Source organism: Taudactylus pleione, unplaced genomic scaffold, assembly GCF_031769625.1.
Source record: "Taudactylus pleione unplaced genomic scaffold, aTauple2 ptg000638l, whole genome shotgun sequence".
In the NCBI taxonomy this organism is placed as follows: Eukaryota; Metazoa; Chordata; class Amphibia; order Anura; family Myobatrachidae; genus Taudactylus; species Taudactylus pleione.
This window is the reverse complement of record NW_028285040.1, coordinates 408,021-423,652: the sequence shown is the minus strand read 5'-3', so window position 1 is coordinate 423,652 and position 15,632 is coordinate 408,021. Positions and strand designations below refer to the sequence as shown.

Genomic DNA, 15,632 nt, shown 5'->3' with positions numbered 1-15,632 from the left:
GGGCCCAGACTGTGGGTCCTTACTCGGGACTGCCTGTGTATGTGCAGTCTTCCCCAGGGACGTGTCAGTCTGTAGTGCCTTTGCAGAGTGTTGCTCCGACGGCTCCTCCGCCTTGGGTGGATGTTCTATCCAGCTCCGTACAGAGTCTGGCGGCTTCATCCTCGGCGTTTCAGTCTATGTTGCAAGGTGATGTGCCACCAAGGGTGTCTAAACGTCCGGTTGTGAGTTCACTAGCTGCGCAGTTGTCGGACTCGGAAGTGTCCTCAGATGATGGAGAAATCCATGAGGACTCTGACTCTGATGTCATGGGGCAGGAGGTGGAAGCTAAGTCCTCCATTAATGTTCCAGCCTTAGTTAGGGCGGTGCGGGCTATCCTACATGTTGAGGATGATGCGCCGGCTCCTAGGTCGAAGTTTCCTAATTTTAAAAAGGCCAAGGTGACCTCAACTGTGTTCCCCCTGTCTGATCAATTATCGGATCATATGGCGGCGGCCTGGCAATTACCTAGTAAGAGGTTCCATCCACAGAAGAGGTTGGCGGCGAACTATCCTTTTCCTGAAGCTCATTGCAGGAAATGGGAAACTCCGCCGGCGGTGGATTCCCACGTTACCCGCTTGATCAAAAGCGCGACGTTGCCATTGCCGTCTATCTCCTCTTTGAAGGATCCCACGGACAGGAAGGTGGAGACTTGTTTAAAGTCCATTTATTCTCTTTCCGGGGCGGTGGCTCGCCCGTCCATGGCTATCTCCTGGGTGGCTAAAGCCATTGAGGCATGGGCCAATGCCTTGGAGGATACCTTTCCTGATGAGGCTCCGGATATCCAGAGAGCGTTAGTGGGACAGATGCGGGATGCAGCTTCCTATATTGGGGAAGCGTCTTTGGATGCCAGCCTGCTCACTTCTAGGGTGTCGGCTGCAGCGGTATCTGCTCGGCGCTCCCTGTGGCTGAGGTCCTGGAGGGCTGATGCAGATTCAAAAAAGGGTCTGGAGGCCTTGCCTTTTAATGGTGATTTACTATTTGGTCCGGATTTGGACAGAATAGTGGATACTTTGGCTAAGTCCAAGTCGGCTTTTCTCCCTTTGGCCTCTGCGCCGGCTAAAGTGAGGAGCTCTGCCTTTCGGTCCTTTCGGGTTCAGGGTAAGGCCAAGGGCCAGTCCTTCCCGAGACATTCGGCGACCAAGGCCGCACCCAAGCCCAAGAAGCAGGCATGGAGTGCTCGGCGCCCTTCTTCCAAGCAGGAGGATAAGCCTGCTGCCTGATGGGACGGGCCTCTCTCTGGGGGACCCCAGAGTGGGAGGCCGACTTCTCCAATTCGCCCAGTGTTGGCACAATACCACCACGGATGCCTGGGTTCGAGAAGTAGTCTCTCAGGGGTACGCCCTGTCTTTTCGGTTCAGGCCGCCCTACCAGTTTTTCTGTACGAGTCCTTCTCTGGACAAGACCAAAGCTGGTCAGATTCAGGTAGCTATAGAATCCTTGCTACAAGCAGGGGTCATTGTTCCCGTTCCGCAGTCTCAGCGCGGGACGGGGTACTATTCTACTCTGTTTCTGGTACAGAAACCCAATGGTTCTCATCGCCCTATCCTGAATTTGAAGTCTCTGAACAGATACCTCAGAGTTCCCAGGTTCAGGATGAAAACGTTACGTTCCATCATTCTGGCGATGGAACCCGGGGATTATATGGTCTCCCTCGATATCCAGGACGCCTATCTCCATGTGCCCATAGCACCGGCACATCAGCGGTATCGGAGGTTTGCTATCCTGAACCATCACTACCAATTTCGGGCGTTGCCTTTTGGCCTTTCCACGGCTCCGAGGGTGTTCACCAAGGTGATGGCGGTTATGGCTGCCCACCTTCGGGGTCAGGGTCTACGTCTGTTGCCGTACCTGGACGATCTTCTGCTGCTGGCGAGCTCCCCGGAGGTGCTTCTTCGACATCTCCACCTGACCATTGCTTGTCTTCAAGCACACGGGTGGTTGATAAACTGGAAGAAGTCCTCCCTGATTCCATCACAGCGGATGGTTCATTTGGGAGCCCTGCTGGATTCTCGTCAGCAGCGGATTTTCCTGACTCCAGAGAAGGTCGCCTCCCTGCAGCTGCGGATACACAGTTGCCTGAGCAGTTGCCGCCTGTCGGTCCATTCAGCTATGAGAGTTCTGGGGTCCATGGTGTCGACATTCGACATGGTGGAATTTGCCCAGTTCCATTCCCGGCCCCTGCAGGGGCTGATTCTATCGGAATGGAACGGGTTACCTCACCGGATCCGCTCTCAGATGCTGGTGTTGTCCGCGGAGGTTCGGCAGTCTTTGGCTTGGTGGCTTCAGACGGTGCATCTGGTCGAGGGGCGCCCCTTTTGGATCCCGGACTGGGTCCTGCTCACGACGGATGCCAGTCTTCGGGGTTGGGGGGCAGTGACCGGCTCATTATCGCTTCAGGGTCGTTGGTCCGCGGAAGAAGCACTTCTCCCCATCAACATCCTGGAACTGCGGGCTGTGTACAGGGCCCTGCAGTCGTCCGGCCCCGCTCTTCACGGAAGGGCGGTTCAGGTGCAGTCCGACAACGCCACCACGGTGGCGTACATCAACCACCAAGGGGGAACTCGCAGTCGGGCAGCAATGTCGGAGGTGTCTCGCATTCTTGCTTGGGCGGAGTGTCACGTTCCAGCGATCTCGGCAGTCTTCATTCCCGGAGTCCTCAATTGGGAGGCGGACTTCCTCAGCCGTCACGATGTGCATCCCGGGGAATGGTCGCTTCACCCAGAGGTGTTTCAGCTACTCGTGGACAGGTGGGGGCTGCCGGAGCTGGACTTGATGGCCTCCCGTCACAATCACAAGTTGCCCGTTTACGGGTCAAGGACAAGAGACGCAGGCGCCTGTCTGGTAGACGCTCTGTCGGTGAAATGGACGTTTCACCTGGCGTATCTGTTTCCTCCGATATCCTTACTTCCTCGGGTTCTGCGGAAATTCAAGCAGGACGGCGGCACGCTCGTGCTGGTGGCTCCGGCGTGGCCCAGACGTCCTTGGTACTCCGATCTGAGGTGCCTCTCCATCGACGCTCCGTACCTTCTTCCTCAGCGTCGGGACCTGTTGTCTCAGGGGCCCTGCCTTTACCCGGACCTGGGTCGGCTGTCTTTGACGGCGTGGCTCTTGAGACAGCCGTCTTGAGGTCTAGGGGTTTCTCCAGTTCAGTGATTGGTACCATGCTTAGGGCACGCAAGCCTGCCTCCGCGCGGATTTACCACAGGGTGTGGCGCACTTATTTTCAGTGGTGTGAATCCAGAAACTATGATCCGCAGGTGTTCCGGGTTTCCAGAATCTTGGAATTTCTTCAATCGGGTTTGGACCTCGGCTTACGCCTGGCCTCTCTGAAGGTTCATGTGTCTGCTTTGTCCGTGTGGTTTCAGCGACGGATTGCTACACTGCCAGATGTTTACACCTTTTTCCAAGGTGTTCTCAGGATCCAGCCTCCCTTCGTGCCTCCGGTGGCTCCGTGGGACTTGACGGTGGTACTGAGGGTCTTGCAGGGTCCTCCTTTTGAGCCGCTTGAGTCGGTGGAGCTCAAGTGGCTGACGTTTAAGACCATTTTTCTCCTGGCAATTGCTTCGGCCAGGAGGGTTTCAGAATTGGGGGCGCTTTCCTGTCGCCCTCCTTTTCTGATTTTTCACCAGGACAGGGCAGTGCTCCGCACGCGTCCTGAGTTTTTGCCCAAGGTGGTTTCAAAGTTCCACATTAATCAGGAACTTGTTGTGCCAGCTTTTCAGTCACCTGATCTTTCTGCTGGTGAGGCTTCCTTGGATGTGGTCCGGGCACTTAGAATCTATGTGGACCGGACTGCTTCGGTTAGGAAGTCGGATTCTTTGTTTGTCCTCTTCGGTTTTCACAAGAGGGGTTGGCCTGCCAACAAGCAAACGTTAGCCCGTTGGCTTCGTTCAGTTATTTGTGAGGCTTATGCGCAGGAGGGTTTACCTGTGCCAGCCTCTGTTAAGGCTCATTCCACTCGTTCTGTGGGTCCCTCTTGGGCTGCTAGACGTGGCGCCTCCGCTGTTCAGCTGTGTAAGGCGGCTACTTGGTCTTCAATTCAGACGTTTTTGAGGTTTTATGCGTTTGACACCTTCGCCTCTCAGGATGCATCCTTTGGGCGCCGGGTACTCCTTTCAGCACAGGAGCGTCCCCGCCCTTAGTTGAACTGCTTTGGGACATCCCCAAGGTCAACCCTGTGGACCCCCTATGGACCCTGAAGTAGAAAACAAGAGATATGGTAAGAACTTACCTTTGTTATCTCTGTTTCTACGAAGTCCATAGGGTCCACAGGGCGCCCGCCCTGACGCACCTGGCTTCAAATGGGCTGTGTGGCTGGTCACCGGTTTTCCGTCTCCCATTTCTGTGAGTATGGTTTCTTGTGTGTTCCAGTCTTCCTTCTCTCTGTTTAGTCTCCTCCTCCGGCCTTAGCTGCTTACCAACTGAGGTGCCTGTGGCCGGGGCGGGGTATAGAGGAGGACGGACCCAAGTGCATCCTGGGAGCAGCAAAGCTTTAACTGCGTGGTGCCCGTGGATCCAGATCCAGCTATACCCCCAAGGTCAACCCTGTGGACCCTATGGACTTCGTAGAAACAGAGATAACAAAGGTAAGTTCTTACCATATCTCTTGTTTTTTAACAACAAAACGATGAACGGTAACGACTATGCGCGTTCCCACTGGTCGTTCGTAATTGTTGTTCATCGAGCAAACATGCAGGCCAACCTGACGATATCGTCAGGTTGCTGCATGTTGGGGAATGAGCCAGGCTCTGAACGATATCGTTAATGATATCGTTCAGCGGGTGTGCTCAATGTCATGAACGACATTGAGCACACCCTGCCCCCGACACACTAGACTATATCGCTCAGGGACCATATATTCTAGTGTGTATGCTCCTTTAGAGAGATTAACACTAATTATTGAGTAGGAAGTGCTTTTAGCCCTGAAAGGCTAATTACAGATCAATAGTTTTGACCGTTTTAACAGGACAGCCATCCTATCAAGGCTATTAAAGTATTGAATGAGTCCCTTTCTAATGAAGCTGCCATGAACTTGTTAGTACTCCTAGGGGAGCTGGATGATCATTCCGAAGGCGCAGCATGGCAGGTCACAAAGGGATAGTCAGTGATGCAGTAGGCAGCCGTTCATGGTGGAATATTAGGTTACATTATGATGGGATGGTTTATTGAGGATCAAGGCTGTGGAGGAGCTATTTATGACGTGAGCCAGGTAATGCCTGTAAGAAGGACCCTAGGTAATGTGCAACTTACAGTGGATTTAAATGTCGGGTTCTAGAGCGTGCTGTGGAATTATACATTGTTACTCTTAGGAGCAGGAACATGGATGAACATGGGTGTTTTGTTTCGTTGCTATCTGTAGAAACTACACCAATATTTGCCCCGTTTGCCAATCATGATTAGTGGTTGGGTTAGCAGATTTGTTTTCTTTTGTGAAAATAATGTTTAAAATATAGCAGCATTTGCTATATATATTTATAATGCAGCCCAGACCATCCACAGAAGTAGCCATGTTGTCTGCATGCTGTCATCTCTAATGGTTGGCCAATCCTCTGTGGTGACTGGCCACACCCCCTACATTTACTAGCCACACCTCTTAACCCGTGGCCCTTACCATTGCATTCTCCCGGTGGGCTCTTCATGCCCTAGTCCGACACTGGACTGGATTAATACTCATGTAGCTACGGGCTGTTTACCAGGCTCTAGCTGGTTGAGCTCATAAACTCCTGCGGCCTCTGCCTGTAAGGAAAGCCCATCATTTTGTAAATAACCGTAATAATCAGAGTCTCAGAACAGCTTGTCTGTATATCTTTGCCAATTACTAAATGTTGTGATTTTCTTTTCATTTACCTAATAGGCCTTTTGTGATGAACTGGAAACCATGATCCAAGATCAGCTTAAGAAAGGAAAAAACCCCACTGGATTATTGGCACTACAGCAAATAGCAGACTTCATGACCACAAGTGTACCAAGTGTTTACCCCTCTGCCCCGCAAGGTGGAATGGCAGCATTAAACCTAAGTATGTGATTTCTGACATTAATATGCAAATTAAGTCATTGAAAGCAACAGCAATGACCTCACCTTTATCATGGAAAGACCAGCCTTCCTTTTTATATCTCAGTAATCACTTTAATAGGAACAGGCATAAACTTTCTTCAATATAAATGCTGTATGTATAGAAATATGTATCAATCAATGCAATATGTGTGAAAACCGGCAATTGAATAGCCAATAGAAACCTGGTCAGACCTACTGTGCCTTTTGGTCTGTACCACAGCCTGGCATATAATACTTCACCCGTCAGGGAACACATGGGAGCGAAGTATGGATGGCAACTTTTACACACAAAAAATATATGTATATATATATTGTATTTATTACACCCTGATGAAGACATTGCCGTTTGTTGCATTCTCTGTTCATGTAGAACACAATATATGCCACTAGCACAAGGTCACTTCATGCTATCTTGCATTCCCGGCAGTATAAATTATGCAGTTCTGTCCATTCAGTAAGAGCAATATTACAGGTCAAGGTTACAGAATGCAAACAGTTGATGTTGTCTATGCTAGGAAACTGGTTAATTTACCAGTTATTCAGTCTGACTTTCTGTTTTATGATCTTATTTTTGTAGCTCGTGTCTCAGTAGATGTGTGTGTTTCAATATTACTAATCAAATGTGTGGGGTTTTGTTTTTTATCCCTGTTCTCTAATTCCCATGGCATTTAATTTCAGGCTTGGGAATGGTAACGCCTGTGAATGATCTTAGAGGATCCGACTCTATTGCTTATGAAAAGGGAGAGAAATTGCTCAGATGTAAACTAGCAGCGTTTTATCGATTAGCAGATCTGTTTGGTTGGTCCCAGTTGATCTACAATCACATTACAGTGAGTATTATTGCGGTGATGGAGGCTAGATCTGACATGCATACATACATACATGGATGCATACATACATACATACAGTATGCATCTCAGAACATCCCTCTTCCCAGGGTACTGTGGTGTGTGTGTGTGTGTGTACGCGCTGGTGTCTTCCCCATATTCACAAGAACATGATGCTGTCCCTTAGCACACCTTGAGGTTAGATACAGGGCTTTTAACGATATATAAGTGAACATAATAGTAAGAGAGGGTCCAGAAATAGCCATTTTGCTGCCTGGCCCTCTGCCAACATTGCTATAGAGACTTCTAAAGCAGCGTCCTCATTATACAACATGTGAGGACAAATCCAGTTTTCTAAATGAAAGGAACCATTGAGTTTGCAGCAAAGAACCTATCCAGTTCATTCTTCATGCACAAGAGACCATTTTCTAAGGCAAGACAAAGGTTTGTAATAGCTGCGCTGCTAAAAGTTGGCCTGCCTTGCTGTAGCAGAAGACTAATGCATTCTCTCACTGGAACAATATACAGTTCATTACATCTCCACAGTCTGGGTCGTCTTTCTTGATGTGACACAAATGAAAATCAGTGTTGGACAGGGTTAGCGTTTTTGTACTGTGCACTTTAAATGTAGTTATCGACAGCTGTATTTAATTTTCCAAGTCAAGACAATCTAGCCAGGAGCACTTTACCCATTTAACTTACAGGGAATATCCACTGCTGTCTTAAGAGTGGCTGTGGAGCCAACAGCATGCTTTATCAAACGTAGTAATGCCTTTTAGATGGCCTATAGCTTGTGAGCCTGGACGAAAGTGTGGGATCACTGCACAGCTGACTTCCCCACCCAAAAACCCCAAAACAATTGAGTTGCTCCGTCAGGTGCCCTTTAGTTAAGGTTCCCAATAGAAGAATTTAATTGCTCCCTAATTGTCCAATTGCTAATGAATGACACCCTCATATGGACGTGCCTACCGCAGTGTGGGTCCACGCTCTTATTTTCTTCCTAGGGTCTTGTTTTTACACCACTGGCTTCATTATCCGGGTCTGTGCTCACACCGTATAAACAATGTTGACCTGTAGCTGCATTTTGGGTCCATATAGTGAAACCAAAGCCTTTTGTGTTTGCTTTACCCAATGTTTTTAAGCTAGTTACACCGTAAACGATTGTGTACCCAGCGGTGATGGCAATGATCCCAGGCGATATGCTACCCGGGCGGTCTGTGCACACTGGGCGATCTGCTGCCCGATATGACGCCCAAAGGCCCTCCCACCGCCCCCTCACAATGCTGCATGGGATCGCCAGCCGCATCGCCAGATCTTACTGCATGCACAAAAGATCAAGCGAAGAAGCTGATGACCCCACGGGAGCGTGCACTACACAATGTACTGCATACACACTACACACTTTTATCTATTTGTTGTTCCGATGTGTCAGAATCGGCCAGTGCAGGGGTCTTCAACCTTGGCCCTCCAGCTGCTGTGGAACTACACATCCAAGCATGCACTGCCATAGTTTTAGCATGCTGTTATATAAAAAATGTGGCAGTGCATGCTGGGATGTGTAGTTCCACAGCAGCTGGAGGGTCAAGGTTGAAGACCCCCTGGTGTAGTGTGTAGGGGCCTTAAGTGTGTCTATTCTGGGGCAGGGGGGTGAGCTTTGACACTTACAAAGATATCAGACGACTCTTAAGATTTTTAGGAGCTAAATGCCATTACACCTAACTGGAATAAATCTGGTGGCATAAATGTAGCTTTCTACTGAGCAGTGCTCTTCCCCTCCACGTCTCCCACTCTGCCATGTAGGGGTTCTCCCAGGATAATAGTTATGTCATACTTCCCATTTCATAGAGGTTATGTCATACTTCCCATTTCATAGAGGTTATAAGCTTTTATAGTTCACTGTGTTTAGAAGATTTTCTTCTCTGCTCTTTTTTTAAAGGGCAGTGGACAAATATATGTGTAAAAGCAGCATGTAGTAAATTCCCCTATGGGAGACAGGGTTTTAGTCCTGTGATAGGAATCCTGTTGTGACCTGAATTTCTGTGTGTGATGCAGGTCAGAGTGAGTTCAGAGCAGGAGCACTTCCTGATTGTCCCCTTTGGGCTCCTTTACAGCGAAGTCACAGCCTCTAGCCTGGTAAGTGTGTGTGTGTGTGTTTTTCTTTAAGCTCTATTAAAGTTTTATGACCCGTTGTACTGGCTAAAATAAAAATGTAATTTTAAAAGAAGAAAAAAGAAAAAAAAAATCCCATTTTCATTTTTATTGAACTTCTGAGCTCTGTACTGAGCATTTTGCACCCTTCCCCCACCGTATCCCTACATCGCACAACGTCGGCAGTCAGCAGTTCTGGATTGGGTGGCACTTAACTGGTTTTCAAGACATTTCAAGAATGTAGTCATTTGCTTGTTTTGTATACTCTGTCCAGGGGGAACAAATGTCTATTTTGCCAAAAATAACATTGGTAATAATTAGAATTGGTATCTGTTTCAGACTGTTGTCGGGAAATTGATATTGAATAAGTATAATGGATTATTGTCCTGCTTGTAACGTGTAGCTGTGCGTGAAGTGTCAATACTATGGAGTGTGAGCTGCAAAATTCTTAACATGTGTTTGTTTGCATATTCTCTATGCCTTAGGTTAAAATCAATCTGCAAGGTGATATAATTGATCGTGGTAGCACAAATCTGGGAGTGAATAAAGCTGGATTCACATTGCATTCTGCAATTTATGCTGCACGACCAGATGTGAAATGCATTGTCCATATCCACACCCCTGCCGGGGCTGCAGTAAGTATGGGGGACAAACTTTCCTGTTCTGACTGTCAGGGAATTGTTTACACTGTACTTGTTTGCTATATGGACTCCAGAAGTGTCTGCTAGAGGTCATATGGTGCCTACACACGGTCAGATTTTTCTTCAGATCTGAACGATAACTATTTAAAAAATCGTTCATATCTGAAGGAAAATGTGACATGTATGAACGATGCGCGTTCCCGATGGTCCGATAACGATATGACATCTGATGTGTTTGCAGTCAGTTTTGGACGATTTCAGTCATTTTAATGCAGTCAAAAATCATTCGTAGTTCAAATCGTTTGCAAAATCGTTCAGTCGTTCATCTGACCGTGTGTATGCTCCAATAGACTTGATGGCCAATTGAATAGATGCTGGAGTCATCCCCTAGCGTTACATTTGGACATGTGCTAGACATGTTTGCATGCTATTGGGATTGCATCTTAACAGCTTTCCCATTCAGTTAATTTGTTTCAGTGACGTTTTCAGTGTATGCGTCACAGGCTGAAACCCCATTAAAATGAGCTGGATTTCGAATTGAATGGAAGATGCTTTTAAAATCATCCTTTTAATTCAGGATACATGTGAATTACACAGGTTTTGTGGCTGATTAAAACCAGGTGAAATGGAGACCTGGAGTCAGCCAGCCACAGAGTCTGTGGGCATGATTCAATGCAACGCACATTGTATAGCGCTGGGAAGAAGCTCCCGGAGCGATTTCAATTCAACGCACTGTCATGTCGAATACCCGTTCTCACGCCTTAAACATATGGCGGTTCGTCGCGAGAACCGTCATTCTCCGACATAAGTGCCTGTCGCAATGCTGTTTCCGCCGTGCTAAGGGCAGAAAACAGCATCGCGCCAGGAGTTTTGTCCTGTAAGGTAGAAATCCTTAGTCTGACTTAACAGCGCGCTGAATTGAGTAGCTACGGGAGCTCATTCCTGGCGCTATTCAATTTGCATTGAATTGAATCGAGCCCTATTGTAATACATGTGTCCTGAATGAAAGGGATGATATGAACAGCCTATTCATAAATATAGAATTAAAATTAGACTGCTGAACGTGGGTCTGGCGGCTCTAGTGGGGTAGGGGGGGGGGCAGAAAAAGAGGGCAGGGGTGTCAATAGCTGCTCTGCTTCCTATGCTAAGTTCCAGGGACTTTGACTATCTGTTAATGCGAGGTAAAACCAAAAACATTAAATAAATAGTTGCACCATTTAATTCATTTGTGACCCCCTCCTTACAGTGGGGTATTTACATATAGCCAACAAGAAAGGCTAGTTTACCTGTAGGCTACAGCACAATATGTATGACATTTCCCGGGATTTTATATGTACCGGTATGACATTTCTCAGGATTGTAGGCAATATGTATGATATTTTTGCCTTGCTCTTCTAGGTTTCTGCCATGAAATGTGGCTTGTTGCCCCTGTCTCCAGAAGCCCTGTGTTTAGGAGAGGTGACTTACCACGACTATCATGGCATTCTGGTTGATGAAGAGGAGAAAATATTAATACAGAAAAACTTGGGTCCTAGAAGCCGAGTGAGTCACTGGCTCAGTGCCTCTCTATGCACCTTCCTTCCTTCCCATGTGTATGTTCTGTCTTATAAACAGTCACTGATTATTCCTCCAGGTACTCATCCTTCGAAATCATGGCCTGGTCACTATGGGAGAGACTGTTGAAGAGGCTTTTTATTACATACACAGCCTTGTGTCTGCGTGTGAGATTCAGGTAATTTCAATGCATAAATTATCTAACTTTAAATTCATTTCAAGTATCAGGACAAGCAATAGTGACTAGGTTTCCTAGGCCATACAAACTTTAAATCTCATCTCAAATTGGCAACTATGCTGATGCAGTCTGCATTATATAGAACTCCTGCCTGCTGCTCTTTGGAAACTATTCAAATATTTTTTGGGGCGCCCAACAGCAGTTCAATTGCTCCATTCGGGTGCCAGTGCCGCGTGTGTGCTCCCAAAAGCACAGGGTTTAGCCGCATATAGCAACTAACGCTGTCTAAAGTCTTGAATTGGGGAGCCCAAACACCCAACGTATCGCACGTTTCCGCTCGCCACCCCAGGAGGCTGCGAGCAGAAATGTGTGCAGCCGCAGCTATTCGCTCCCGAATGGAGTAACAATTGAATTGCTCAGTCAGGCACCCAGAACAAATAGCCACGGCTTAAACCATTGAATCGTCCTCTCATAGAGAAACTCCTGTTTCATGTCACATGTATGTAGCCCTTACCTCTCCTGCAGCTTCTCCATCTGCAGTGGGCCAACTATAATCATTCCCTCAGGTCTGTCTATCCCACAGCAATGCATCCTCTAGCCTACATCACTGTGTTTACACATTAGCAGCTGGGTATATCTTGTACTTTTAACTAGGTCTTTGAAAAGTGGACTCTTAACCTTTTATGGACCATCTGCATTATCAATGTCTGTTATGGCCTCTTCAGTAGTCGGCCTGAACTTACTGCAGGTCCTTTTAAACTGCTTTTATTTTCCTTTTTCTGAACTAATCAAATATTGTAATAATAATGTAGGTACGCACTCTGGCCAGTGCAGGGGGCCCAGATAACTTGGTACTACTAGATCCTGGAAAATACAAAAAGTCCCGTTCACCCGAGTCACCATCTGGAGAAGTGGTTACACACCCAAAGTGGCTCCTTGGGGAGCAGGAGTTTGAAGCCCTGATGCGAATGCTGGATAACCTGGTAAGAAGAATGCAGTTTGCTGGTGTTTGCTCCATTTACCGTCTCTTGGAACCTTGCATCCTGTAACTTCACTGCAGATCCTAGTACATACCTAGGAACCACATAGAGTCTGTATTACCCTGAACGGCTTGTGGCCTATAAAGCTGGCTACATGGAAGCTCCTAACTAAAGTATCATTCAAACTTTGCTGCAAAATGGTCTTTCCAAACTTATTATGCAAGACCTGATATTTGACTACATGAACCTTTGCAATGAGTCGCTTCTAAAGTTTTTAGTGTTTGTATGAAAGAAGTGGTTTGAAGAAAGCAGAGGTTTTTTTTTTTTTTTTTTTATGGGCGTGTGAGGGGGAGGTGTGGTGTTTTGGGGATTTTGTATTTTACTTCAGTATATTTGGGAAGCACCTCATTATCATGCAGTTGTAACTCTTCTACAATATCCATCCGGGTTGGGTATGAAATCCCGGCTGTTGGGATGCCGCTGGTCAGAATACCGACAGCCGCATCCTGACAGCCAGAACCCTGACACTCATAGGGAAGACAGGTAAGTGTTATTCTAACCCCTACCCTAGCCCTCCCTCCCCAGTGCCTAACCTTAACCTCCTCCCTCCCTGCAACCGAAACCTGACACCCCCTCCCCGGTGCCTAAACCTAACCTCCCCCTCTCTGCACCCTAATCCTAACACTCCCTACATGGTGCCTAACCCTCCCCCCTAATGTCTAATCCTAACCTCCCCCTAACACCCCGATACTAACCTTCGGGATGCCGGTGGTCCGGGATACTGGTGCCGGGATCCCAACCTGTTGGGATTTTGGCGCCAGTATTTAGACCATCGGCATCCCGCACGCATCCCATTCATCCTTATCAGTGGTGCTTCCATCCATAGCAGTCCCCAAGCTGTTTAATGAGGATTAGCCCCATTTTAGTAATGAGAACTTAATGTAACCATAATTTTATTTATTTATTTTTTTTTCTTATAGGGATATAGAACCGGTTACCCCTATCGATGTCCTGCACTGCGAGACAAGGCCAAAAAGTACAGTGACGTAGAGATCCCAGCCAGTGTCACTGGCTACTCCTTTGGCAGTGACGGTGACTCTGGCACATGTTCCCCTCTCAGACACAGTTTTCAGAAACAGCAGCGTGAGAAGACAAAGTGGCTGAACTCTGGTAGAGCAGATGAGGCCCCCGATGAAGGGCAGAACGGAGGCAGCCCCAAATCGAAGACTAAGGTGTGGACGAACATTACACACGATCACGTGAAACCCTTGCTGCAGTCTCTCTCGTCCGGTGTCTGCGTGCCAAGCTGTATAACCAACTGCTTGGTCTGTGCCTACCTTACTGTTCATAGTTGATTATAGAGCAACCTGAGGCGGCCGGCACTTGGAGGCTTTGGGAATATTACCTGGTTTTCCTACCTGACATCTCTATAACCACTAATTGGCTTCTTGTGCAATTTTCTCACCATTTTGGTGATCTGTTAAACAATCCTTGTAGTCTTCTTGAAACTGCTTAAGTTGCTATTTTCTGATCTTTCCGGTGTGGGCTTAGATATAATGAATTGGCACTAACATCATTTGAAATCTATTGCTGAATAGAACTTTACATTTTGAGAGCTCATTGATGATGTCTGATCATAACCAGATTATCTCTTAAGCAGTTTGTTGTGCTAACCTGTCTAAGAGTCGTCTCCCTGCTGCTTTCTCTCCTCCTCTGCTGTCTGTAGAATAAGTACCTTTCCCAAAGCTTTCAAGCCGCCTATGCCAACCTCCTGCTGCATGAAATGTTGCATGCCGGTAGATGGCCATGAATGACAACTGACGGTACAAGTTGGGTGCGGCATAACTCAAGTGCAGCTCAGCTCGGAGCTGGGAACTGCCTATAGATACTGTCGTAAGAAAGTCTGCTTTAGTTACAATCTGAAATCCTCATTGTTTACTTGTGCAAAAGATGGCTTTTAGCGTTTGGGCCATAGGTATGTACCTCGGCACCTTTTAGCACAATGGTTATTAATTGAAATACAGAAAATGATTTGTTAGTATTTTGGACAAGAACGCTTGAAAGCCTCTAGCCTATATAATCTATATACCAGGGACTACGATGAAGCCTGTTCACAGCTTTGCAGAAAAGCTTCCTGTGTAACTCTACTTGGTTATCATTTCTGCCATCTTGTGAATGGTTGGCAGTCCCCTGAAAGAAAAGCTTGTCCTTATTGTGTTGGCATGTGCCAAGTGTGGCCCTTTGTATGACGTAGCGCCCTCACTTCGGTGACCTTTTTATTAATTATTCTCTTCTGATACAGCTTTACTCTCCGATACTATAAGGACATTCTGAGCCAGTACAGAACTTTGCTGTCTCTTCTAGTTTGTAATGTATGTTTTAAGTACGTTCTCAGATATAGAAGACCAGATCATGGTCTACTGCTAGCAAGGTTTAAGATCGTAATATATTGACAACAGTATGGAAGATGTGTGAACAATTGATATTTCTAATATAGGGGGTCATTTCAATTAGGAGCGAGTGGGGAGAGTTTCCATTGTAACTGTGTGGAAATACCGCCAACAGTCCAGCAACTCGCCCCCCGCTTTGCAGCCCTGTGGTGCTGTGAACAAAAGTCAGCGAGTCCGGCAGGACAGTACGTGCGGCATATAGCCACATTTACTCACTGGCGCAACTTAAGGTGCATACACACGTAAAGATTTTCTGTCCAACCATCCAACTAGTTGATTGGTTGGAATGAAAATCTGGTGAGGTATGAAAGCGAATGACAATCAGCAATTTGCTCCCAAATGCCGGAAAATGGACAAAAACTGTTGTTTGAACAAATTGTTTAGATCAAACATTTAGCAAACTTTCTGACGACCATTTTCATCTGTTTTCTGGCATTTAGGAGCAAATTGCTGATCATCAGTTACTCCCATACGTTACCAGATTTTCATTCCAACCAATCAACTTTTTGGATGGTTGGACAGAAAATCTTTACGTGTGTACCCAGCCTAAGTCCCGCCCAATTTAATTGACCACATACTGACAAATAGATGACCATAAAGTATCTAAACTAGGGTTCCACGGTTCATTGATAAGTGTTCTATCCGTCAGCACGTTCATACTATGGGAGTAATTTGTAGTGAATTTATTTCCAGCTAGAGAGTTTTGGTGGGCAGAAAGCTAAATCCCTGTATGAAGAGTAATGATCTATTCCCATTAGCA

The 15,632-nt window shown here is 46.9% G+C and overlaps 1 protein-coding gene across 6 annotated transcripts in view; it reads left to right on the top strand.

Annotated features, from left to right (window-relative positions):
* The window catches only part of ADD1 (adducin 1), a 94,290-nt gene that overhangs the window by 52,301 nt on the left and 26,357 nt on the right, over positions 1 to 15,632 (top strand). For 4 of the 6 annotated variants that reach the window (XM_088454964.1, XM_088454959.1, XM_088454961.1 and 1 more), the window contains exons 3-10: positions 5,894 to 6,056; positions 6,773 to 6,924; positions 8,974 to 9,054; positions 9,555 to 9,704; positions 11,109 to 11,252; positions 11,344 to 11,442; positions 12,255 to 12,425; positions 13,403 to 13,747. In XM_088454964.1, the coding sequence (XP_088311090.1) occupies positions 5,894 to 6,056; positions 6,773 to 6,924; positions 8,974 to 9,054; positions 9,555 to 9,704; positions 11,109 to 11,252; positions 11,344 to 11,442; positions 12,255 to 12,425; positions 13,403 to 13,747 (1,305 nt within the window). The remainder of the gene's footprint in view (positions 1 to 5,893; positions 6,057 to 6,772; positions 6,925 to 8,973; positions 9,055 to 9,554; positions 9,705 to 11,108; positions 11,253 to 11,343; positions 11,443 to 12,254; positions 12,426 to 13,402; positions 13,748 to 15,632) is intronic. The other 2 variants (XM_088454960.1, XM_088454962.1) reach the window with 1 other exon arrangement.